The 26,899-nt window shown below is 50.0% G+C and overlaps 1 protein-coding gene across 2 annotated transcripts; it reads left to right on the top strand.

Moving 5' to 3' along the window:
- The first annotated feature begins 848 nt into the window (after positions 1 to 848).
- Positions 849 to 22,752, top strand: NUMBL (NUMB like endocytic adaptor protein). 2 transcript variants are annotated; one of them, XM_019629824.1, is made up of 10 exons: positions 849 to 1,091; positions 4,607 to 4,691; positions 6,599 to 6,738; positions 7,601 to 7,675; positions 7,761 to 7,835; positions 8,823 to 8,963; positions 13,363 to 13,552; positions 17,092 to 17,394; positions 20,374 to 20,499; positions 21,339 to 22,752. In XM_019629824.1, the coding sequence occupies exons 1-10, from the start codon at positions 1,068 to 1,070 to the stop codon at positions 21,965 to 21,967; spliced, it is 1,788 nt and encodes a 595-aa protein (XP_019485369.1). In that variant the 5' UTR covers positions 849 to 1,067; the 3' UTR covers positions 21,968 to 22,752. The 2 variants fall into 2 exon arrangements, with proteins under 2 accessions (XP_019485369.1, XP_019485367.1); XM_019629822.1 differs by having other exon boundaries at positions 850 to 1,091; positions 17,089 to 17,394.
- Positions 22,753 to 26,899: the final 4,147 nt, after the last annotated feature.

The raw sequence follows: 26,899 nt of genomic DNA, 5'->3' as shown, positions 1-26,899 counted from the left end.
CCCCAGCTCTTTTCTCTGCGGAGGGGTGGGGGGGAGAGGAGCTCTCGGGCAGTCTCCAGGTGCAGATGGCCAGCCCCCTCCCACCCTCTTGTCTGCAAGCCCCAGTCCTGCCTGGGCCATCTGTTGTCGGGAACCTCCTTCTCCGCTTTCCCTCCCACCCACCCCCAACCCTCCCGCACGTGCTGACCACCTGCTCGTAAAGCTGCGGCAGCTGAGTAGGCCTCCCCCCTACACCACCTCCTCGGCGCCGGGCTCCCAGCAATCTCGCCTTTGCTAATGGGCCTTAATGCCCTTGCCAGCTGCCTTGCCAAACCCACAGGATCGGGCGGGAGTGGGGGCGCAGCGAAAGCCAGAACCGCGCCCTGGTCTCAGCCCGGCGCCCCCGCCGCCAAAACCGAACCGATCGCGCACCGGGTCGCCGGGGTCTATTCATTCCCCCTCCCATTCCTTGCAAAAAGTGCCTCGTCACCGCTTCTGCCCGCCTCCGCTGGGCTGGGAGAACCGTGGGGTTAGCTGTAAGATTTGAGGATGTGGGGCGGCGAGACGCCTCCCGAAGTAACTCGGATGCATAACTGAAGGGGATCTGAGGTCAGGGGTCATGGAGAGGAAAGGAGCCCAAGCTTGGAAGGACCTGGGGGGAAGTCTCAGCGAGGCTCAAATGAATGCTCTGCCAGGGACTGGCCGATGGGCGGGGCGGGGCGGTGGCTGCAGCGGAGAAGGCGGGGTTATATTTGCATATGGGCGTGATCTGTGGGGGCAGGGGCGGGGCTAAAGCCAACTAGGCACTCGGCCGGGGCGGGGTCTTTCTGCACATCCAGCAGGCGGTGGGCCAGTGGGCGGGGCCGGGGCCGGGAGCCGAGGCGGGAGGGGCGCTCCCCCGCCCCCGGAACGGAATCCTTGGGGAGCAGAGCAGGCTCGCGCGCGTGCATCCCGCACCATCCCTCGGCCCCCAGCCCCGGCCCGCGTCAGACCGAGCTGCCGCCGCCGCCGCCGCCGCCTTACAGCAGCAGCACTCGGGAATCCGGACCCAGCCGGGGCGGCGGGAGGCGGGGGCGCCGGGGCCCTGGATGTCCCGCAGCGCGGCGGCCAGCGTGAGAAGGGCGGGAGAGGGGGTTCGGGTGGGGGGCGGCGCCGCTGCTGATGTGGCGTAGGGTGGGAGGCGACCGCGGCGCTCGGATACAGAGAAGGTGCCAAGGGTGGTCCTGGGTGGGGGTCCACGAACAGACCCCCACCAAGCCAAAGCTTGGGAGACAGGGGTTTCACGCACAGGCCTCCCTTGCTAAGGCCCTAGAGATAGGGATCCCGGATACAGATCTCCCCCTCAGAAAAATCAAGGACAGTGGAACAGATTCCCGGTACAACTCCCTAGGCAAGGTTTTGAGGATGAGTCTGGAGCACAACCCCCAGATGAAGCCAAGGCCTCCAGGAGGCGATTCCAGACGAAACGCCATCCTGACCCCTCCCTGCCTGAGGGGGTCTCTGAGCACAACAATCCTCTAGGCAAGGTCTTGAGGATGGAGTCTCTGAACACAGCTTCCCCATCAGGCCAAGGCCTTGGGGGATTCTAGGCAGTTTGTCCCCAGGCCTCAGAGGCACCCTGGGCATAGGATCCCCCCCAGTCCCTGGGCTGCATCCCAGGAACAGCCCCTTCTTAACAAGGTCCCTATGCCTGGAACTCCATCCCCACCCCACCCAGCCTGAATAAAATAAAGCAAATTTCAGGCACCCTCTCCCACTCCCAAAGCTTGGTCAGGGGTCCCAGGGCACAGGTCCCCTGGGCCGTCCCCTTTGTCCCTGGGGCTGCCCAGCTGAGAGCGGCCCCACCCGCAGATAATGCTCTGCCTCCCCCTCCTGGTCCTGGCCCCCAAGGCTCTAGGATTCATGCTTGGGGAGTGGGGGTGGCTCCCCAGGGACCTGGTATAGCCCTGTCTGTCTGCAGCATCTGAGGTGACGGTGGCTTTGTGTATGGTACTTGGTGGGGAGGGGGGAAAGCAAGCCATGGGGAAGTGGCCAAGAGTGTAACCCCGTGTTTGTGTGACTGTGTGTGGGCACGCGTGCGCGCTGTAGCTGGCAACTATGAGGAACCGTGTGTGTATGTGTTTCGTGCTTGTGGTTGTGTCTGGTAGTGTCTGTCTATGTGTGACCCCAGCATTTGTGTGACTGTATGTGTGTATGACAGCTGCACACTGTGCAGAACCCTGTACTTTTTAGTCTGTGTTTGAGTGCGTGCATGGTTGTGACTGTGTGGTTGTGTGTTTGATTCCATCTTTTGTGACCCTGTGTTTATGTACCTTGGTAACTATAACTGGGTATGTGACAGTGTATGTGTTAAGTCGGCTGTTGGGCATGCGTGTGGCTGACTGAAGATGTGGGTGAAGTTGTGACTGTGTGTAAGTGGAGTTGTGTCTATGGCCCTGTACATGTGCAACTCTCCCGATGACTGAACGTTTTGTGGTTGTCTATGACTGATTTTATATGTATGTCACACATGGGTCTATGTGACACACAATGTCCCTGCAACTCTGGGTGTGTGACTATTGTACATGAAGTCAGTCACATTGTGCCTACGTGACTGGGGTTGTGTGATGGCACTGTGACTTGTATGTTTGTATGACAGTGGTCGTGTGTTCATAGCCATGTCCATATGTGTGACCAGCGTTGCATAAATGACTGCATCTACCTCTCTGTGTTGATACTGAGTGATTTTGTGCATGAATAGTCATGAATGTGTGATTTGGGTTATGTACTTGACTTGGGGTCTAAAAGCCTGGCTTACCATTAATAATGGGTTGTTTCATTGTGTTTGACTCAAGATATAGGTGTGTCTGTGTGGTGGCACCAGGTAACTAACTATGTGTGTTTGTGGGAGTGTGTATATATGACTGTGGTTTCTATATTTGTGTTTGAATTGCTTGTCTGTGACCCCAGGTGACTTATATGTATTTGTGTCTGTGTCATGATCTAGGAGAGTGTGGGTCTATAATTGTGTGACAGTTTGGTATGTGTGTCTGCATGCGTGCTGGACTGCTTGTGTTTGAGTGTGTGGTTTGGTGACAGGGTGACTCTCCCCTGACTGTACATGGCTCCATCAGCAACTGTCTGTGTAAACGCAGTTATAAATGCTATGTCTGGGTCACTGCATTTCTGAGCATATAGCGGACTGTGTGCTTGTAATGTGTGAAATGGAAATTGTGTGCTGATGTCTCTGTGTGTGAGATATGTTTGTACACATGGGGGTATGATTGTTTATGGTTACTGACCTGTCTGTGTGACTTGTGTGTTTGCATGAAGAGAGACTGTATGCTTCTCTGTGGTGCTATGAGATGGTACAGCTGAGTATAGGATGCTAGGTGACAGTATTATGACTGTGATAGATGGCCGGGTAATGTGGACACTAATGCTGTGTGACTTTGCATTTATGACCACTTCTGAAATGTGTATGGCTGTGAATCTGAACAACCGGCTATCTAGCTGTGTCTGAGTGTGGCCATCCTTGGAGATAGTTGTCTCTGGGTGATTGTATGCATGTCTTGGGTGTGCCTGCCTGTTTCCCTATAATGCATGTGCCATAGACATCAGTGTCTCTGTGTGTCTGTCCATATAGTCCATACAGTGGAGGACTGTCCATATAAGTTAGCTGATACTGTGACCAAATATGTGCCCCTACGACTGAGTATGTGACTGTGTGACAGTTGTGACCAAAAAGGTGTGTTGGTGTGACTGATACAGGTGGCTAAGTGTCCGTGTGCAGCTGTGTGCCTGTAGATGATTAAATACATGTGGCTGTGACTGGATGTGGTTGTGTGTGACCAAATGTGTGCATGTCTTCATGCATTCATGACCAGATGTCAACACACAGCAGTGGAGCTAGGTGTGACAAGTGTGTGTGGCTCTGATTATGTCTGTGTGACTTGGTGTGATTCTATATGGGTAGGTCTGTGACGTGAGTATCTTGGGTTGCTGCCTGAGGAAATATAACTGTCATTGGGTGTGGCTGTACATGTGCCAGTCTAGTGGGTATGCCTGGGCCCAGCTCTTTGTAAGTGGTTTCGAAAATAAAAGTGACCAAATATCAGTAGCTGATGTGACAGTGGTTGTGGCAGCATCTAGGCAGGCTGGGACTCTATATGCTTGTGGACAAATGTCTGTAGTGGAGACTGTGTATATCTGTGAATATGGCTATGTGACCAGATGTTTGTAGTAGCTGTAACTGTTTAGGTGAGTCTGTATGTAACTAAATGCACAAGCCATGACTGGATGCTAGGGACAACTGTAGATGTGAGTTGCATGCATACATGTGACTATGTTTGTATGTGTCCCTGGATATGTGTCTAGAGGACAAGGCCACTCCTTCCTCACACCATCACCGTGGGTACTGAGGGCCTCCTGGGGCCAGGCTATCCCCCAACAAATTCCCCCAAATACCCATTTCTGGACCCTTGCAACCAGGTCGCTCATCTGCCTCCTTAGCAGTTGCTATGACAACCAGGCTCTTACCCAAGCCTGAGATGGAGGGGGGTTGGCTGTTGTCCAAAGATGGAGTGAAGTAGGGGACTGAGCCCTATCCCAAGCCAACCTCTCACCTTTTCCTCTCTCCCTTGGGCAGGGGAGACCCAGGAGGCCTGAGCAGCGTCTGCCTCCAGCCCCCTGTGGGGCCCTGGGGCCCCCTGAAACCTCCAGGACGGAGCCAGGTGAGTGACTAGCTGGTGACAGGGCAAGGGCTGAATGGGTGGGTGGACCTGCCTAGAGTGACTAGAGGAACTGTCCCTGCAATCACACAGGCTTAATCACACTCATGAGTGTACACCCTCAAAACTCTTCCCTATATACTCAGTGACCATCCAAGCCTGACTTGTACACAGACACACACATCTAGCTGTGTCACAAACACACTGGGACATTAAGACACACACCGACCTCCCCACACCTACGGGTGCAGGGTCACACAAACAAACACATTCCCAGACAACACCCAGACTCTCACACAGGCAACTACAGACACTAACCAGATACCGACTCAAGATACACACTCTCAGTGGATGAACCCTTGCACACAGATAGTCTCCCAGACAACACACACAGACCCACACTTTTACAGACAACAGCCACACTTTCACAAGCAGACACAGCCTCACAGACCGCATCTGTGGACCCATGCTCTCACAAAGAGTTACACTTCTGCACACCGTCTTACAAATAATAACCAGCACTCATAGACAACAGCCATGTCGTCACAGTCACAGTCTCACAAATAACACTCATGAACACAACTTCAAAGACAACAACCTCACGTTCTCACACAACCTCACAGATGACACCCTCAGAACAACACTCATGGACCCAACTCTATGACAACAGCCACATGCTCTGACACAGACACACCCTCACAAACAATAGCTGCACTCTTGGACATAGGTATGGTCTCTTAGGTAACTCACAGACACACACTATCATAGGTAACAGTCATTAAAGACAACAGCCACACCCTCACACAGACACACAGCTTCAAAGACAACAGCTTCCTGCTCAGAGAGACACCCTCACAGTAGCATTCCCTGGCACACTCACAACCAGTCTCACACATAGATACCCTTCAGCAACAACCTTCAGGGACTTACACTCACAGACAACAACCCCACTCTTGGACACAGACTCTCACTCTCATAAACAACCATTCTCAGACCTTCGATCTTCCATACAGCCTTCAGAAATAGACACACCTGCAAACAACAGTTGCATGCTCAGCTCTAGACACCCTCACAGATAGCATTCAGGAACACACCAGCTGCACACTTGCTGGCACACACAGAGTCCCCATCTGCTATTGGTGCTCTGTCCTGGTAAGGTGTCCCTTACCCTCCTTCTGGGACTGTCAATTTGGCTATCAGTCAGTGAAGAGTATTCTGGTCAATGAAGACTGTCTTAGTGGCTGCCCACCCCTACCTCTGATGGTCACAGATGCATACTGCCCCAGGGGCCCCTGCCTCAGACTAGACACAGTTGTCAGGGGGGCGGTATCCTAGAGGCAGAGAGACAAGCCCCTGTACTCCACACCCTCTGGCCTGGGCTCTAGACCTTCTGAATCCCCCCATATCGGACCCATGCTCCCCACACCCCCCATATCTGACCCATGCAACTCCCAACACCTGTGCCTTCTGACCACCTCACCCCCTGACCTCCTACCCCTAAAACTCCTGATCTCATGACCTCTGACTCCTATGCTCTCCAGTCCCTATGTCCTCCAGTGCATTGATTTTCCATTACTTTGCATCTGTATTCTTCTAGATTGTAACACCCCCAACCTCCAGACCCCTAAAAGCTGTGACCCCTATCCCAGACCTCCCTGCCTCTTCGTCCCATGTCTTCTGAACCCCCACACTGACTCTTACAGTTCCCTGCCTTATGTTACCCCCTTTACCCATGTCCAGTGACTGCTGATGATCCAAGTTCCCTAAACGTCATGTCGTCTTACCCAATGACCCTGTAACCCTATTCCCTTGTTATCTGACCCCATGCTCCCTGAGCATTGTGTCCATCCCCCTTGAGCCCCATGCTTCTGACCCCTGCCCTTGACCTACTCCCTGTCCTGTGTCGCCAGACGGGGCGGGCACCATGAACAAGTTACGGCAGAGCCTGCGGCGGCGGAAGCCAGCCTATGTGCCGGAGGCATCACGCCCGCACCAGTGGCAGGCAGATGAGGACGCAGTGCGCAAGGGCACGTGCAGCTTCCCGGTCAGGGTGAGTGGGTGGGGCACTGTGTGCATGCAGGTCCAGGGTGCTGGACGAGTTGGGCAAAGTCCTGTCCTGTGTGGCAGAGACATCGTATCTTCAAAGAACTGTGGAGCCTGTCCTTCAGAGTTGAGATTAAAAACCAACACACATTCTCTTGTACCAGGAAAATGCTACCTGAAGGATGTCCTGCCTACGTCACCCCATTTTGTGGGAGCTCACAATTTACAGAGGGCACTGGAAGGTCACAAAAATTCTGTCGCATTTGCCCTCTATGACCCTTTACAGTTGCACACTAGCCTTTGGTAAAGGAAACAGCAGGGTTCAGGTTCAAATCTTAACTTGGTCCCCTCACCCAGAAGCAGGCTTTGGGTGTGAGGGGTCCATCAGGAGGTGCAGGAAATGCTGGTGGGAGTGAGGAAGGGAAGGCAGCCAATCAAGGGTGTGTTACTAACTGCAGACGTGGGCAACTGAGCTTAATGCAACTGGGGACTCTGGGGAAAAGAGCCACCCGCCCATGGAGGCTGGGGCAAGTGTACCGCAACTCCCATCATTCCGTGCGTGGGGCCAGTCCTCAGGCGCAGAGATGCAGATGCTGGCACTCCAAAGGACAACAGTGACGGGTTAAGGCCCAGGGATAGAGGCAGGATGGTAATCACTGCTACACGCTGTGCTTCTGTTTTCTCATCTGTATGTCTGGAATGGGAATGGGCAACCCTCCTTGTAGAGATGAGGTACAGAGTTAATAAGTAATGAGTTAATAAGTATGATATGCTTAGGACACTGCAGGATACAGTGCAGCTGCTCAGAGCACACTAGGAATTATTGATTACTGTGCTTACTTCACGTCCTCCCATCTCTCCCTCCCAAGTACCTGGGCCACGTGGAGGTGGAGGAGTCCCGTGGGATGCACGTGTGTGAAGATGCTGTGAAGAAGCTGAAGGCGGTGAGTGGGTGGCTGGAGCAGGGAAGGGACAAGGTCAGACGGGAAGAGGCCGTGACCACGCCCTCTATCCTCCCCTCCACTCCAGATGGGCCGAAAGTCCGTGAAGTCTGTTCTGTGGGTGTCAGCTGATGGGCTCCGAGTCGTGGATGACAAGACCAAGGTAGGAGGCCCGTGGGGGTGGGAGTGGGCACCAGTGGGCCACAGTCCTCTCTCTGCTGGAATGGGTCAGAGGATGCTTCCCCACCCACCTCTAGCATGTCCCTTCCTCAGAGACCTTCTAGACTATCCCCTATACTCTTGCAACATCTTGGCACACTTCACAGTCATAAGTCAGGACTTGAGTCCTGTGGTTATTTGTGAGCTAGCATAGATAATGGGTAAGAGCATACATAGATTGTGGAGCAGCCGCCTCAGCTCGGATCCCAGCTCACCCACTTACCAGCTGGGTGACCCCAGGTATAAGATGTAACCCTAACATGCCTCAATTGTATCATCTGTAAAATGAGACACCACCTACCATTATCTGAGAAAGTATATGCAAATAGCTTAAAACTATGCCTGGTATAGTGTAAGTGTTCAGATCAACGAATGTTAGTTGTTATATGTTTATTGTCAGTCTACCCAGCCAGACAAGAGCACCATGGGGCCAGGATCTGGGTATCTGTTTGCTCACTATTAAATTCCCTGTCTCTCGCCCAGAGACTGCCAGAGGAGGCAGGCAGCACGTGATGAACTAGGTTAATGACCGAACAGGATTGACACCTTTGCACAGGCGGTCCCCTCAGCCTGAAATACTGTTCCCTGCCTTTTGCCTCCAGGAAGTTTTTTGCCTGACTCCCCCTGAAGTTGCATCAGGCACCTCCTCGTGGTTTCTGCAGGCCCGTGTGCCTCCCCGATCCTGACCATGACCCCTCTGCCTGTGTCCCCTTCATTACATCCTGTCTGTGACTCTGGGCTCTCTCCTGGTAATGAGCCTAATTCCTGCACTGAACTGAGACCCCTATGCCAGCAGCGTTCACAGCTGTTTCAGTGACCGCTGGGTGCCTACCCCAGTCAGGATGGAATATAGAGCAGACACTAAAAGACTGTTGAATGAATACATGAAAGGCAGTTCACATTCCTCTCCTGGTTTCCCGGTCCCTCCCAGGACCTGCTGGTAGACCAGACCATCGAAAAGGTCTCCTTTTGTGCTCCTGACCGCAACCTGGACAAGGCTTTCTCCTACATCTGCCGTGATGGGACTACTCGCCGCTGGATCTGCCACTGTTTCCTGGCACTCAAGGACTCTGTGAGTATCGCCAAAGCCCAAAGCCAGCTGACTCTTCTCTCCCATTCCCTGGCATTCCAGCCCCACCCCGGGCCAGCTGAGTGGAGTCGAGTAAGCCACTCACTTCTCCTCTCCAGGCCTGGTGTCCTCATCTGGAAAAGGGGCTGTACTCACAGCTCCTAACAGGATTCTTGTGGACTTGAGTGGGTTCGTACAGAGGACTTAGAACAATGCCTGGCACATAGGAAGCGTTCAGGAAAACATTTCATCCTCCTCCTTATTATCAATAGTTCTTCATGTTTCTCTAACTTTTCTCATTGAGGATCCATGTCCAGCTCCAGGAATTTTTGCTTATGAATAAACCCCACCCAGGTCAAGTTTCCTGTCCCCAGCAGGCTCTCTTAGGCCCTTCTCAAACAATACCCCTCACTCTTCCTTCAGCCTCAGTTCATTTTGTCTGTGTTTTTTCATACTTGGGGGTGGGGGTGGTGTCAAGGTCCCCTCTGAGAATTGGATAAAAGTGATAAATGGACCGTCTTCTCAGAAGCATTCTAACAGTTAGGATTCTGAGGCTTGTTTGTGATAGAAACCAGTGATTTCAGTGAGGTAGAAGTTTGAGTTTCATGTGAAAGACAAGGCAGGCAGTAGAGCAGTGGTGTGGCTCCTCTCCACTCATCAGGGGCTATGGCTCCTTTTATCCTGTTGTTATGCTGAAGTATGACTTCCACTCTCTGTGATCCAAGATGAATGCACATGCTCCAGCCTTCACATCTTCATTCCAACCACAGAAAGGAGGAAGGTGTGAAGAGGGGCACACCCTTTCCTTTTCCAGAATTGTGTATCATTTCTAATTATGTACATCCCATTGGTCAGAATGTAGTCACATGGACATCCCTACCTGCAAATGATGGTTATCCAGTTGTCCCAGCCCCATCTGTCAGAGAGACTTCTTTCTCCAGTCGTATAGTCTTGGAATCCATATTGAAAATCAACTGACCATAGATGTGTGGGTATATATCTAGGATATCAGTTTTATTTCATTGGTGTGAATGTCCTTATGCCAGTATTACACTGTTTTGATTACTGAAGCTTTGAAATAAGTTTTTAAAATGAAAAGTGTTACTTCTATTTTGTTCTTTCTCAAAATTGTTTTGGATATTCTGGGTCCCTGGAAATTCCATATGAATTTTAGGATCAGCTTTTCCATTTCTCTAAGAGTCCATTGGGATTTTTCTTTTTCTTTTTTTTTTTTTTTTAAGATTTTTATTGGGGAATTGGGGGATGGGAACAGTGCTGGAGAATTGGGGGAAGGGGAACAGACAAGTTGCTGTCCTTTTTGTTCTTCAGTCTAGTTGTGGAGGACGTTGCTTCACTGGCCCAAGTTGGCACCATCATTGCGCTCTTCCCAGGCGAGGCACATCAGCGGCTGCTGGCCGCTCACGCTGGCTGCTGGCTACACACAGTAGCCCATGGCAGCCCACTGCAGCAGAGGCTGCAGCCTACGCCGTCGCTGGCGACCATGCCAGCCCAGCTCCAGGTCGAGCCGCCATTCAGCATCTTAGCAGTGTCACTGGCCCTCATATGTGGGATCCGAACCGGCGCCCTCTGGCATCCCAAGCCAGCTCCTAACCAATACGCCACTTGGCCGGCCCCCATTGGGATTTTGATAGGGGTTACATTAAATCTGTAGATCACTTTGGGAAATATTGCCATCTTAACAAGATTAAGTCTTCCAATCCCTGAACACGGAGTATTTCCATTTGTTTAGGTCTTCTTTAATTTCTTTCAGCAATGTTTTGTCGTTTTCAGTGTATATGTCTTTCGTTTCCTTGGAATTTATTCCTAACCATTTTGTTCTTTTAGATGCTATTGTAAATAGAATTGTCTTAATTTCATTTTTGGATTGTTAACTGCTAGTGTATATTAGATGTAACTGATTTTTGTTGATCTTGTATCCTGCAACTTTGCCAAATTCATTTATTAACTCTAATAGTTTGTGGATTCTTTAGGACTTTCTACATATAAGATCATGTCATCTGCAAATAGAGATAATTTTACTTTTCCCTTTCCAATTTGGATGCCTTTTATTTCTTTTTCTTATCTAATTATTCTGGTTAGAACTTCCAGTGTAGTGTTGAATAGGAGTAATGAAAATGGGCGTCCTTGTCTTATTCCAGATCTTTTTTTTTTTTTTTAGTACTGGTTTATTTATTTTTCTTTTTTTTTTTTACTTTTTTTTATTGGGGGAATTAGGGGAGGGAACAGCATTGGGGGGAATCAGGGAAGGGGAACAGACAAGTTGCTGTCCTTATGTTCTTCAGTCTAGTTGTAGAGGACGTCGCTTCACTGGCCCATGTTGGTATTGTGATTATTGTGCTCTTCCCGGCTGAGGCAGATTGGTTGCCGGCCTTTGAATGGCCGCTCACGGTGGCTCATGGCAGCTCACACCACCAGCCGCTCACACTGGCTGCCAGCCACCCACGGTAGCTTACAGCAGCCCAATGCAGCCCTGCTGCAGCCTACGCCGTCGCCAGCAATTCACGGCAGCCCAGCTCCGGGTCGAGCTGTTGTTCACCATTTTAGTTGTAGAGGGCACAGTGTCACTGGCCCTCATGTGGGATCCGAACTGGGGCCCTGCTGCTCAGAGCTGCCATCCCAAGCCAACTCTTAACCAATGAGCCACTCGGCCGGCCTCTTATTCCAGATCTTAGGGGAAAGCTTTTCTTTCACCATTTAGTATGATGTTGGCTATGACTTTTTCATAAATGTCCTGTATCAGGTTGAGGAAGTTCCCATCTATTCCAAGTTTGTTGAGTGTTTTTTTTGTTGTTGTTTTTTAATCGTGAAAGGGTGTTGAATTTTGTCAAATGCTTTTTCTGCATCAATCAAGATGATCATGTTTTTTTTCTTCTTTCATTCTAATTATGTGTATTACATTGATTGATTTTCATATGTTGAACCAACCTTGCATTCCTGGGATCAATCTCACTTGATCATGCTGCATAATCTTTTTAATATGCTACTGGGTTCAGTTTGTTAGTATTTTGTTGAGGATTTTTGTCCCCAAGTTTAAGATATGACTGAGCATCTTGGTTAGGAAACAAGTCTGACAGATCTCATGAGAATCCCAACTCTGCCACTTGTGATAGGTGTGTGGACTGAATCTGTTTCTATATCTGTAAAATGGGTTCATCGGAGTGTCCACCTCCTGGCATTGTTGTGAGGAGTCCGTAAAAGGAATGCAAGTCAGAGCTCAGCTCAGGGATGGACAGATTTATGCTGGCACATGTGTGGTTTCCCTGTACCTGGCTTTGTGCTACATGCTTTGCATGCATTAGTTCATCTAATACTGGCAATAACCCTGTGAGGTAGGTGCTGTCAGGGCCTTCATTTTACAGATGAGGAGGCTTATGCACTGAGAGGTGAAGTGGTTTTCACCAGAATACTTCCCGCAGACACTTCAGCGTGCATACCATTAAGTAGAATTCATATTTTTTCCAGCTCTTTTTCTTTTGGAAAAAAAACGCATGCTGTCCACAAACCTTAGTTCTACTTTTGTTGAGTTTGACAACTGCTTACACCTGTACAAGCCAAACCCCCGTCAAACTCTAGAACATGGCCACCACCCCCCCATCCATCCCTTCCCAGTCAGTCCCAACCTCCCCCTAAGAAATAGCCACTATTCTGCCTTTTTTCATCCTAGATTAGTTTTGCCTATTCTAGAACTTCATATAAATGGAGGCATCCAGCATTGCACTTTTTTTTTTCTTTTTCTTTTCCCATCCTCCCACCCACTCCCCTTTGGCAACCATCATCTTGTTCTCTATAGCTGTGGGCCTGTTTCTGTTTTGTTTGTTTGTTTCTTTGGATTCCACATATAAGGGAAATCATATGGTATTTTTCTTTCGCTGTCTGCCTTTTTTCTCTTAGCATAATTCCCTCTAGGTCCATCTCTGTTTTCCCAAATGGAATATATATGGAATATTACTCAGCCATAAGAAGAATGAAATCTTGCCATTTGGGCAAGATATATATTTCTTCACACACACACACACACACACACACACACACCATACCTTCTTTATCCATCTATTAATGGATACCTAGGTTGTTTCCTTATCTTGGTTGTTACTAGTAAAGTTGCAATGAATATAGAGATCCATATGTCTTTTCGAATTAGTGGTTTTATTTTCTTCTGATAAATACCCAGGAGTAGAATTGCTGAGTCGTTTGACAACTCTATTTTTAATTTTTTGAGGAATCTCCATAGTATTGCACTCTTGTTTCTGGGGCCCAGAGAGATGAAGGGACTCATCCAGGGTCACCCAGCACCTAGCTGCTGGAACCCAGGGCTCCTGGCGGCCAGTCTGCACAACACAGTGTCTCTAACCCCACCCCACCCCCAAACTTCTTCCCACAGGGTGAGAGGCTGAGCCACGCCGTGGGCTGTGCTTTTGCAGCCTGCCTGGAGCGGAAGCAGCGACGGGAGAAGGAATGCGGGGTCACAGCTGCCTTCGATGCCAGCCGCACAAGCTTTGCCCGCGAGGGCTCCTTCCGCCTGTCTGGGGGTGGGCGGCCTGCTGAGCGAGAGGCTGCGGACAAAAAGAAAGGTGGGTACTGCCCAGAGGCAGGGTTGGGCATAGAGTGGGCCCTGGTGGGGCCAAGGGTCCAGTTTGCAGGGAGAGCTGCAGAGGTACAGGGACTCTACAGTTTATAAAGCAGAGCACCAACCGCAAGTTTGGTTACAGTTTATAAAGCTCACTTCAATGTAAGGAGTTCTATGGGCAATATTCTGTAGGCCACAAATCCCGGCAAAGCTCACAAAGTGCTTTATTACCTGCCAACTCAGGGAGGTTCCCAGACTTTCCAATCTGTGTATCAAGACCTGTTCAAGGGTTGTGAAGTCAGATTGCTGGACTGTGGGTAGCATTTGAAAAAATGAAATAGAAAAGAATAGAAAATATCAGAGTAATGGATAAGTATAATGTAAAGTAAGGGTAAATATAGTTTAGTGATACTTTTATGTCAGTGTATATATTTGCATGCATGTGTACATTTTGTATGTGTGTATGTGGGTCAGGTTACTGTGTAAAAGGCATTTCTTTCTCAGCATTGCCATCAAGAAAGTTTGAAAAATGCCTGATAAACTCTAACATTCTAGGTGAATGGCAAATACTTTGTAAGTTCTCAAACAGTGGTTTTTAAAATATAAGCGTGGCACCCCAGTAGGGACCCCCGCTCGTTTTGAGAGCTGTTACTTTTTGCTCTAATAAAACTATCATTTGCTGTAAACTTAAAAAAATATATATATATATATATATATATAAAAGTGTGTTATGTGCCAAGTCACAATGTAATTTAATTTTTTTCCTGTGGATTCTAGTTTTTATTTTTTATTTTTTATTTTTATTTTTTTTAAAGATTTTTATTGGGGAATTGGGGGGATGGGAACAGTGCTGGGGAATTGGGGAAAGGGGAACAGACAAGTTGCTGTTGTTTTGTTCTTCAATCTAGTTGTGGAGGATGTTGCTTCACTGGCCCAAGTTGGCACCATCATTGCGCTCTTCTCTGGCGAGGCAGATCAGTCGCCGGCTTCTGGACGGCCGCTCACTGCGGCTGCTGGCCGCTCACGCTGGCTGCTGGCCACACACGGTAGCCCATGGCAATCCACTGCCACAGAGACTGCAGCCCACGCCGTCGCCGGCGACTCGTGGCAGCCCAGCTCCAGGTTGAGCTGTTGTTCAGCATCTTAGCTGTGGAGGGCAGTGTCACTGGCCCTCATATGTGGGATCCAAACCGGGGCCCTCTGGCATCCCAAGCGAGTTCCCAACCATCGCGCCACTCGGCCAGCCCTAGTTTTTAAATATTTGGAAAACACAGCTTAGAATTGACAAAGCATTTACCATTGGGAACTGTTCCAGATTACAGGAGACTAAAGAGACTTCACAAATATTAATAAATGCAATGTGTGGTCCTGAATTGGATCCTGTATTGTATACATATATAAAAGAACATCTATAAAGGACTTGATTGGGACATTGGGGGAAACTGGAATATGGACGGTAGATTGGCTAATGGTATTATACCCATGTTAAGTTTCCCAAGTGAGAAATTGTACTGTGCCTCTAGGAGACTGTCATTGTTCTTAGGAGGTACATGCTGAAGGTTTTGGGGTTGAGCTGTCTGCAACTTTCTCTTAAATGGCACGGAACAAAAAATTATGGAAGGAGGGAAGGAGCAAATCTGGTAACATGTTAACACTGGGGACCATAGATTAAGAGAACCTGCGTGCTCAGTGCTCCATTATTACATCTTTTCTGTCGAAATGTTAAAATATTTCTAACTAAAAAGTTAGGGAACCAGAAGTTTTATTGCTTACTAGAATATTAGAGTTTATGAAGTATGTTTTTATTCGTAAATTACATAACCATTTACAGACCCCTTTACAAATCTACACAGCTCTCTTCACAGCTTACAGAGTATTTTACTGTTTACATCATCTATTAGCATCTGCAAAGAATTTTATCATCGGCAAAACAGATTACAAAGTGAAGTTAACAGAGAGTCTTGTAGAGTATATGATGTTTTATTCTTTATAAAGAACATACTGAGTATACAGCCCTTCAGTTTATAAATATTTCTTTACCGTTTATATAGGAGATTAGAATTTACAAAGACTGTTGTCATATGCTTTAGAGTATGCAAAGGGTTTTGCTGTTTCCAAAGGATATTACAGTTTCCAGGTACTTTGCACTGTACAAAGCACTTTACAGCTTGCACAGCAAAGTGAGAGTTTATGAAGTATGTTACGATTTGCCAAACATATCAGTGTTTTGCCGATGGTACACTGATTCAGTCTCAAGGCACTGCACTTGCACAAAAAGCTCTTCCCAATTTAGCAGTGGAGGAGTGTGCTTTCCACAAAGTTGTTTACTAAGCTTTTGTTGGATTCCAAAGCATGAAACATTCACTGCCTCAACTGACCCTCTAAGGAGGCCCCGGAGGCAGCAGAGGGATGTTTATCCCAGGTTTATAGTCGGGAAACTGGAGCCCAGAGAGGGGAGGGGATTTCCTGAAGTCACACAGTGAGGTGGGGGCAGAGGTGATTTCCTGGTTCCAGCCTGTCCCAGGCTGTTTCCACAGCTCTGGGCCAGACCTGGGTAAGAGCCTCACCATCTGGAAGATGAGAGATGAAATGCTGGGTGACCTTCCTGCCCTCTCTGGGCCTGAGTTTAACCTCACCAGCATTCAGGCTGCAGCTTGGGTGAGGCCCTGATTGGAGGATGGATGTGTGTTTGTGTATTGGCAGGGGTGAGAGGATCCTGCCCTTGAAGAGCATGCTGTGTGCTTAGTGGGGAGAGCAGGTGTCCCCCAGAGGACAAAGGACAGTCCCAGAGTGGAGGGAGCCCAGGCTGAGGGTCTGGAAAGATCTGGAAAGCTCCCCAGAAGAAGCGTACCAAGCTGGGTCTAGAAGGATGGGTAGCAACTGGGTGAAAGGAGGAAGTACTTGAGATCTGAAGAACGGTAGGAGGTAGAGAAGTAGCGAGAACTGACAGAATGACAGAGGAAGACAGCATGATGTGGAGAGACCAGGCCAGAGGGAGAGATAGGTTAGGGCAATTGTTTAGACCATTGACTCCGGAGTCAGCCTGCCTCTTACTAGCGCTGTGGCTTGGGCAAGTCACTCACCATTGCTGGGCCTCAGTTTCCACATCTGTAAAATGGAGATACTGGTAGTATTGACAGTTGGGTGGTTGTAAGGATTGAATGAGTTAATAATTTCAAAGCACTTGGAACAAAGCCTGATACGTTTGTCATGCACCAAATAAGTGTCCATTAAATTAATTAGAAAATGAGACAGAAGGTCTCAGAGGGAAAAACAGCGGGAGCAGCAGAGGAAGACAGATTGGGGGCAGAAAGCTAGAAACACAGAAGGTCAGGTTGGGGGACAATTCCCAAAGAGCCTCCTGGGTAAAGTGGTCTTGGGTGAGGATGAGGGACATTTTGGGGCCCTGTCCAGCCTGTCTCGAGGGCAGGACACATTGTGTACGGAAGCCAGCCTTGAGGAATGATCAAGGGGACCAGGGGGAGAGGCCTTGAATGCCAAGATAAGGTGTCTAACCACCTGTCTCCCTCATGTCTCCAGCAGAGGCAGCAGCTGCCCCCACTGCAGCTCCCGGCCCTGCCCAGCCTGGGCACGTGTCCCCAACACCAGCCACCACATCCCCTGGTGAGAAGGGTGAGGCAGGCACCCCTGTGGCTGCAGGCACCACTGCAGCTGCTATCCCTCGGCGCCATGCCCCCCTGGAGCAGCTGGTTCGCCAGGGCTCCTTCCGTGGGTTCCCGGCACTCAGCCAGAAGAACTCGCCTTTCAAACGGCAGCTGAGCCTACGGCTAAACGAGCTGCCATCCACGCTGCAGCGCCGCACTGACTTCCAGGTGAAGGGCACAGGTAAGCCCTGGGCTCAGTCGGCGGGGACATCCGTATCAGTACCCCTGTCTGTGTACGCAAGAGACAGAGAAGAGGTGGTAGGCACCATGATTGATTAGCACTGTCTGCCATGGCCAAAGGTAAGAGAGGTGGAACACATCATGATCAATTAGCCGTGTCTGCCACAGGCAAGAGTGATCGATTAGCAATGTCTGCTATGGACAAGGGAGAGAAGAATGGTGGCACAAATCTTGATCAGTCAGCAAATTCATGGACAAGGGGAGGAGGGCAGCTGCACAGATGCTGTGATTTTGCTCAGGAGGAGACTGAGGCACCAAGGCTTGTGCTCCCTTCAAGCATTTGGCCAGTGGAGTGATACAATCTGGCCAGGTGAAGGATACAGGAAGTCCTCAGGCTGAGATGAAAGGAGGATTGTGATGGATTAGCAGTGTCTTCCCAGGGCAAGGAGAATAGAGTGATGGCTTACATCGCGATCTCCTTACAGTGTCTGCCATGAGCAAGAAAAAGGAGCAAGTAGCACGCCACGTGATTAATTAGCAAAGTTGGCCATAGGCGATGGAAGAAGAACAGCAGGAGTGTTATATTTTTGCCCAAGCAGAGACTCCCAGAATTTGGCCAGAGGAAACTTGAGGTGGAGGGCATAAGTGAGCATGGGGATTATGGGGTCAGGGATCATAGTGATGGATTCATGACGTCACTTGTGGGCAAAGGCTTGGGTGGAGGCAACACCCACCATCATTGATTAGCCGTGTCTTCCAGGGACAATAAAGAGGAAAGAGGTGGTGCATCATCATTGCTTAGCAATGTCTTCATGGGTGGTGCTAGGAGAGAGGCAATATGAATGCCCTGTTTTGCTTGGATGGAAGATGGAGTTACAAGGACCAGCCCTCACTTCCAGCATTTGGCCAGTAGAGCCATGAGGTCTAGCCAGGTGAGGAGGGGTGAGGTGAGCAAAGAGTTTAGTGGTAAATAAAGCATCATCGTGTTTGGTTACTAATGTCTGCTATGGGCCAAGGGAAGGAGAGAGGTGGCATATGTCATGATCTACAGCAAATTCTGCAAAGAGAAAGGGAGAAGAGAGATAGCATGGTACCATATTTTTCCCGAGGGAGGCAGGCAGGAGGACTGCCTGTCCTCCCAGTTGTCAGTGAAGTCATGCGGTCTGGCCCGCTCTCATGCCTCCATACGCCAAATCTGAGACACCTACCTACCCATCCTGGCCTCTGGGACTGGTGTGGGAAGTGTTGATCTATATCCAGGAGGCTGGGCTACTCCAGAAGGTGACTGTTGAGCAGATGCCAATGCTTGTTGAGAATGACGCACACTCACTCCATGCCCTGCAGTATCACTTGGCCATCACACACCCTCAGATTTGCTGTCCTCTTGCAGCCTGACATGAAGCACACCCTAAAGGCTGTCACACATGCTCCCTGAGAGGTGGCAGGCTCCCCAGGCTTTATTTGGAAGCCTCACGCTCCTACAGCCAATTGCGCACTTGCTTGGATGTCACTTGCCACACAAAATTTCACTGACTCACACAGGTGTCACATACACTCCTTACGTAGTCACACACTTAGTCACATGCACTCCAGAATCACACACACTTGGAAGTTGCACAGTTAGATGTTATAATTACATACACTTAGAAAGCACATATCCAGATCCAGAAATCACACACCCAGATTTACACACACTCAGAAACCACACACTCGGATTCACGCAAACTTGGAAGTCACACATGCATATTCATACCTGCTTGCAAGGACACTCATACATCACACAGGTGGATTGGCTTACACTTGGGAATCACAGTCAGGATACCACACACCTGGATTTCAGTTACACTCAGATGCCACACCCTCAGCAGCTGCACACCCACTTGGATTAACACACACAGTCATCACAGAATTGATGTGGAAACCACTTACCCTCCCACCTGCTCATTGGAACGTCATGCCCACTCCCTTGGAGATAGCCACTTGCTGAGGTATCACAGGCACTTGTCACACACCACCCTTAGTGGTCCTCTGTTGTTTATTCAGATAGAACCTTTGTTCATCCCAAGGGCTCATGAGGCCACCACACCTGCTCAGTGTCTCCTATCTTCCTGGCACAGGTGCATCTCTGCCCTCATGTTGTATGTTGTAGGCCAGTCTGGGTGGGGTGGACAGGGCCCCACTTCACCACCCAAAGCAGGACAAATGATCTCCAGCCAGTGAACTACAGTGTGGCCAACATCCATTCTGACTGGTCGATGCTCTTGCCATACATGTGGTTGAACATATTTTTAAATTAATAGATGTTAAACATTTCAAGTATTTTTTCTGGTGTGTGGCTACACACAGGTCCTCCTTGAGGTCCTCTTTGACTTGGGAGTCCTGTGACTTATCAGCTATCCAATTTGGGGGGAAATTTCCTGGGGCTGAGAGACCAAAGAAAGAGTCTGACAACTCTATCATTACATCAAGAGTTCGTTAAGGGAACTTACGGGCACATCTTGGGCTGCAGCAAGACGAGGTGGATATCCTTGTGCCATGTGGGAGGCACTAGAGGGTTGTATAGGACATAGCAGGATGGATGGGGTACTGGAGTGTGACCCGCCCCAGATAAGAGGAAAGTGACTTACATGCTTGTCCAGGACAGGGCAAAGGCCTGTTCCAGGACCCAGCACTCTTGAGGCATTGGGGGTCAACCAGACAATCTCTGAGGGGATTACGGGAAGCAATCTCTTCTGCCGGTGTTCTAGCTTGTGGGTCTGGCAGCGGTCATGTCATGAAATAGCCCTTCTTCCACACTAATGTCACACACTACTTGTACCACTCAGATGTCACATATATGCACAGAGTTTTCATTTTTGTGGCCATGGCCATTAGTGCAGAGTGGACCCGCCGAACCACACACTTGTGAGAGGGCCACCTGAGGGCATAAGGGTCAAGAGCAGGGCCTGTTCACTGACCTCCATCCTTCCTAACTTCCCAGTGCCTGAAATGGAGCCCCCTGGTGCCAGTGACAGCGACGGCATCAACGCTCTGTGCACACAGATCAGCTCATCTTTCGCCAGTGCTGGAGCGCCAGCACCAGGGCCACCACCGCCCATGTCAACAGGTAAGTGCAGCCCTATTCCTGGGCGGACACCCTGCAGTGCCCCTCCTGCATTTCCCTGCCCCATTCAGGGTTACCTCAGAAACTCCAGGAACCTGGAATCCCACAGGCTTAGAACCACGGGTCATCTTAGAGTTATGGGGTCATCTCAGAGCCATGGGATCACCTTAGACCCATGGGATCAATTTTAAACCTTCCTGTCTTAGAGTAATAAAATTTAGAAACCTACAGCCTTAGAATCACAGAATCATAGAACCTAACAGATTTGGAACCATGAAACCTTGGAATCTCACAGCTTTAGAAGAGGGCTTCCTGAGAAACCATGCCACGGAGTCACCTTAGGGCCATGGGCTGATCCTAGCACCCGTAGGAGCACCTTAGAACGGCAAACAATGTAAACTTAAAACTCTAGAATCTTAGAAAACACAAATTTAAAACCGTTGAACCTCATTCATTATGTTAGCGTAGTACAGTCTCAGAGAGATCCATGGAGCCTTAGAATCTTAGCCTCCTGAAACAATTCATTCTCAAAATATTAGAACCAGGGGCTATATTAAAAACATGCAATAACAGGGAAGCCAGCCTGGGTGATTGTCAGTCCTGCCTATACTTTCCCATCTTGGGCCCTTAGAATCTCAGAACTGTATTGGAATTGTGTTTTCTTAGCACTGAGGAAACATCATGTGGTCCAGGATGGTTAAGCCACTTGCCCAGAGTCAGCTCAGCTAGTGAAGAATGGAGCTGGACTCAAGGCGGGGGCAGCCTGGCTCCGGAGTCTGATCCCAGCCTGGGGTTCTTTCCAGTCCAGCCCATGCCTTCACCTGCCCCTCTCCTCTCTCCAGGGACTTCTGCCTGGGGTGAGCCCTCCGTGGCCCCTGCAGCTGCCTTCCAGCCTGGGCACAAGCGGACCCCTTCGGAGGCCGAGAGGTGGCTAGAGGAGGTGTCCCAGGTGGCCAAAGCACAGCAGCAGCAGCAGCAAGCGGCCTCAGTACCCCCCGTGCCCCCCGTGCCCCCTGCCCTGCAGCCCTTCCCTGCCCCCATGGGGCCCTTTGATGCTGCACCTGCCCAGGTGGCTGTGTTCCTGCCACCCCCACACATGCAGCCCCCTTTTGTGCCCACCTACCCAGGCTTGGGCTACCCACCCATGCCCCGCGTGCCTGTGGTGGGCATCACACCCTCACAGATGGTGGCCAATGCCTTCTGCTCAGCTGCCCAGCTCCAGCCCCAGCCCGCCACCCTACTTGGGAAAGCTGGAGCCTTCCCACCCCCTGCCATGCCCAGTGCCCCTGGGGGCCAGGCCCGCCCACGTCCTAATGGGGCCCCCTGGCCCCCAGAGCCAGCACCTGCCCCGGCCTCTGAGTTGGACCCCTTTGAGGCCCAGTGGGCAGCGTTAGAAGGCAAACCCACTGTAGAGAAGCCTTCCAACCCCTTCTCGGGCGACTTGCAGAAGACCTTTGAGATTGAACTGTAGCTGGAGCTGCCCTGCCCACCCCGTTATCTCCAGGTGCCCCACGTCTGGGAGTGGAGGCCCAACCTTTCCCCTCATCCTGCTCCCTGGGGCTGTGCCCCTCAACACCCCCTCTAATCCTTTCTCTCGACCACTCCCACAAGCACTACAGAACCGATATTGTGATGCCCAGGTTGCGACAGGATGGAATTCAGGGACCGACCCAGCCTGACTAAGGGGACCCATTTCACTGCCAGACTTAGGCTGGCAATGGCCCTTTGCCCCCACCCCAGACACGGGGATGGCCACAGTCCCACTGAGTGCCCTCGGTTCACGCTACATTTCCCAGTTTCTGTTGTTGACCTTCTACTTTCCAGTGTTGGGTGGGATGGGGAAGGAATGCTCACTTGGAGGCGCTACTGGGCCCCACACAGGGGCCCACCCCAAGTCTGGTTTCCCCTCCCCCATACACAGCACAAGCAAAGGGCTTCCCTCTGCCCACCCACTGCGTTCACTGCCAATGCTGTGCTTACCCTTATCACCCCTCCCCCCACTTGCGGGCCCACATCTTCCTCTGGCCAAGGTCTCATGGGGACAGGGGCCAAGTTGGGGGCCCAGGAGTGGGGTAGAGGGAAGAGGAAGGAGTTGCTCAGTTACCTCACTTCGTTGCCCGCTGGGGAGGGGTCCAGAGGAAAGCGGAGGGGTGCCTGGCGGGTACTTTTCTATCTTTTATTTCCAGATTTTTTTGTATCTAAACTTGCAGATTTGTATTATACAAGGACAGCCAATAAAGGAAGAATATAATGGTGCCCCTCGGGAAAGCGGGGTGTGTTTCCGGGGGGATGGTGTGGTCACACAGCCTTTCCTCCTGAGTCATCCCCTAAAACAGGAGGGTCTCCCTGTGTAATGACCTCTGAGCCAGAACATAGCAGGTACAGCTGACCCAACACTGGAGAGGTGAGTAGTAAAGGGTACCCTAAATTAATCACCCCATTTCTGATTCTTACAGATTTTGAACCAAAGAATTAAAAAAAATTCTAATCTGCTGCTAATAAGTTCAGTATTAAAATTTCAAATAATGAGGTTTGGAATAGTATATCTTTGAGTTGGCAAATTCTTGTGTCGTCAGTTGTGTTTTCTGTAACTTAGGCCAAAGTGTCATCCGATGTGGCAGCATGTTGTTTTTAAGTCTTTTGTTTCTTGGGTCCCTTGATACAATCTACTAGATATATATTTTAAAATATATATATATGTTTAATTCTTTATAGCTCTTTAAAATGAGGTGATTGATTTGGTGAAACCCAGTAATATATCCCCATTTGATGAATGGGAAAGTTGGGTCACTTGACCAAGGTCACATACTTGATCAGTGGAGGTGCTGGGATTCACACCAACCTCAAGATCAGTCATTAAACCACCAGGCTGTGAGAATACAAGCCTAGTTAGTGTCCACCGTCAAGAGTTTACAGCCTATCACTCAGCTGTAGATCCTGGACTAGGGGACATGTGACAGAGCACCAAAGTGGCTCCCCAGGGAGGGAGTCAAGGACTCTGCTGAAAATGAGCCACACTTTCTCATCTCCAAGCCTTTGCAGATGCCATTCCCTCTGCCTAGAACACCTTTCCTGACGCACCTTTGTTATCTCCTCTTCTTAGAAGTGGACCCTCTTCCAAGGCCCTGCCCCCCCATCTAATACTTTCAAAGTTTAGATAGACTTTGACCCTTCAGGCCGAAGCAGGCACCCCCCCACACACACACACACCCGCTCCCCACGCGGATCCTATAGTGCCCTGTGCTTCCCCTGTCCTGGCCCTGACCCCTCTACCTCTGTTGCCCCCATCCCAGGCCTGACCCATCCTGGGCTGTCACTATCTGGTGCCCCGCTGGACTGTGTGTGAAGGGTGGATGTGGGGCTGTTTCAGCCACATAGGTGTCCCAGCACAGGGCCAGGTTGCGGAAAAGGCAAATCTCCACAACTCACCTCTGAAAACTGCTGATGAGTGAGAAGGGCAGAAAGGACCCAGGACTTAGACAGAGATGATTCCAGCTGTTGGACTGATGGGGAAACTGGGGCCATGCAGCGCACAGCAAATCAGGGACAGAGTCAAGCCCCACTTCCCTGCCAGACGCTGATCTTTACACAAAACCATTCTTCCCTGTGCCCAGAGCAGTCTTTTTCAGACAACCTCCCCCTCCCGCCCCCGGCCGCACACCCAATAACCCCATAGCTGCAGATGTTCTGGTCCCGCGGAGCTCCAGACGGATTATCTCGCCAGGACCTCCCACTGGCTCCTCTGAGCCAGTTTCCCCATCTTCCCTCCCACGCCCGCCTGATTGAGACTCGCTGTTCCTGGTGCTTCTCCCTTCACAGAGACCATAGATCTGGGGTTAACCTCCCACCCTCCACCTCCCCCAGGCTTGGGCTGCCTCAGAACAGACCCAGGGACACCGAGTTAACGCCCTTGCCTTACCGAGTGACCTCGTCCTACGGATGCCACCCCATCCCGCCCTCATCGAGGTCACGTTGGTTCAGCGCCCCCTTTCCAGTTATGTTTGGAAAGCCTCGCCCAGCCCCACAGCAGCGAAGCACTCCTCGCAATAGCCCACGCAGGACCCCCTTCCCCGTGCTCTTTGGGAGGCTCCACCCCCTTATGGGTCCCCGCCCCTCGAGGTGGTAGTCTCCCAGAGATTCGCCCCACCGCGCCGGCGTTCAGCAGTACCCTCCGCCCGCCGCAGGGCTACAGGCCGCTGCTGTTGCAGTGGTCTCTGCGGAAACCTTCTCCGCACAAATAACCCCTGGCCTCTACACGCCCTCCAACCCTCGGGCTCTTGCCAGGCCGCTTGGGTCAATGGAGATACTGCACAAGCGCGGTAGAACAGCACCCCCTTGTGGACCTGTCCTCTGCACCTCGGAGGGGCCGTATTCTTGGCTCTGAATGAGAGCCCCGCCAGACCCATGGCTAAGGCAGAAAAAGTGGTTTTTGTTTTGTTTTGTCTTGTTTGTTTTTTTAAATTAGAGCCGTAGTCCTGAGCAATATTATCTGTCAGGCTCTGGCTCAGCCGTTCGAGCCTCCAGGAGGTGCTCTCTGACTCCTCCCGTCTGAATCGGCAGCCTGCAGTGGGCTCCTGCGGTCCAACTATACTTCCCCTATTGCGGCCCTGACCCCTTCGTCTCTGTTTCCCCCATTCTTCCCCACCCCCTGGGCTGGGCTGTCACTGTGAGGGCAGGGACAAGGGTTGTTGTTTCAGTGATTACTGTGTCCCGGGCCGGGCACCTCCTGGGGAGCATTCATTTATTCCCTCAACTCATATTTTGCTTTAATGGTTTTATTGAGGTCTAATCTACATATCATAAAATTCACACGTTTTAAGTGCTTTAACGATTTGGGGTGATTTTACAGAGTTGTACAGTCATCACCACAATTTAATTTTAGAACATTTCCATCACCCTGAAAAGACCTCTTGTGCCCACTTGCAGTCGCTTCCCATCCCCAGCCCCAGGCAGCCACTGATCTAGTTTTTGTCACATGTATTTTTTTTCTTTATTTCACATGCATTTTCTGAATACTTGCTTCTACCAAATATAGAGTGCAGAGGATACAGAATGACACATGCAGATCCTGCCCTCAGGGATCTCAAAGTCTGGTAGGAGCTTTGGCTAATGGGAAAATGTGTCCACTTGCTCATTCATTCATTCAAAAATATGTATTGATATTTATTGAGCACCTTCCATGTTTCAGGTACTATTCTAGGACCTACAGCTATAGCCATGGGGGAAAAAAAGAACAAAAATCCTGCTCTGCTGGAGTTGATATTGTAAGAAAAGAATAAAACATTTAAAAAAAAATTATGTGTGATACAATGGCTGGTTGTGATGTTTTGAAGAAAAAAATGGGAATGGATAGAGTGATGGTAAGGTTTTACACAAGGTGGTCAGAGAGCACTCTCTGAAAAGAAAACATTTGTTCAGAGACATGACTGAAGTAAGGGAGTCATGCCCATATCTGAGGGAACAGTGTTCCTGGGAGAGGGGAATGGCCAGGACAAAGGCCCTGAGGTGGGAACAAGCTTCAGGTTGGAGGGCTGGAGTGTCAGGAGGGATGGGGAGGTCAGTCGAAGATGAAGTCAAAAAGTTCTAGAACAGTCTCCCAAAGTAACTCTTGCCCAAGTCACTGTGACAATCACAAAATAATTCCACATATTTCCAAAGGTCCCCCAGGCACTGCCTCTGGATGTGAATCAGACATCAGCTGCTGGGAGCCAACTGGAGTCTCTGTTCTTCAGATTTCATTAATAGGATGTTAAATTGGATTTTTCCAGGACCTCCAGAATTGCTACTAGGACCAAAGCTGAGGACAAAGTTAGCCAACTACCCCACAGCCTAAATTCAAGGGCCCAGCTTTGGAACCAGCCACTTATCAAAAGAACTCACTGAAAGAACACAAGGCAGGCCCAGCTTCCATCATCCATCCCCAGAAAAGGGTGGAGAGGCGAAAGGAAGTGCTAGCCTGTTTGGGGAGAAATGAGAAGGTAGACTTTTCAAGAGAAGTGAGACCATTCCCTCCCCATGAACTTGGAATCACGTTTCAACTAGTTTTTTCCCCTCAAATATTTGTTGAAAAATTTAAATCTATGGGAAAGTTGAGAGAATACCACAGTAAACTCCACGGACTTTCCACTCGAATCAGCAGTTGTTAACATTTCCTGCTGTTTGTTTTCTCTCTCTCTCTGAATCCACACACGTGCTTGCACACATGTGAATATCTGCTGAATCATCCTTGGTCTTGGCTCCTAAATACTTCAGCATGTGTCCTCTAAGAACAAGGCCATCCTCTTACAGAACCACATTTTGTCACACCTAAAAACATGAGCAATCATTCCATAAGATGATCTAGTATCCAAGACTGCATTTTAAAATGAATGAAAAAGAATCTGGTGAAATTGTCATTGTTGTC

This window comes from Hipposideros armiger, unplaced genomic scaffold (genome assembly GCF_001890085.2).
Source record: "Hipposideros armiger isolate ML-2016 unplaced genomic scaffold, ASM189008v1 scaffold_867, whole genome shotgun sequence".
Lineage (NCBI taxonomy): Eukaryota > Metazoa > Chordata > Mammalia > Chiroptera > Hipposideridae > Hipposideros > Hipposideros armiger.
This window is presented reverse-complemented; position numbering and strand designations above follow the sequence as displayed.

Coding starts and splice junctions, on each gene's coding strand:
- NUMBL (XM_019629822.1), top strand. CDS start 1,068: ATGTCCCGCAGCGCGGCGGCCAGC. Junction 4,692..6,598: donor AACCTCCAGGACGGAGCCAG/GTGAGTGACTAG, acceptor CTGTGTCGCCAG/ACGGGGCGGGCACCATGAAC. Junction 8,964..13,362: donor TCCTGGCACTCAAGGACTCT/GTGAGTATCGCC, acceptor TTCTTCCCACAG/GGTGAGAGGCTGAGCCACGC.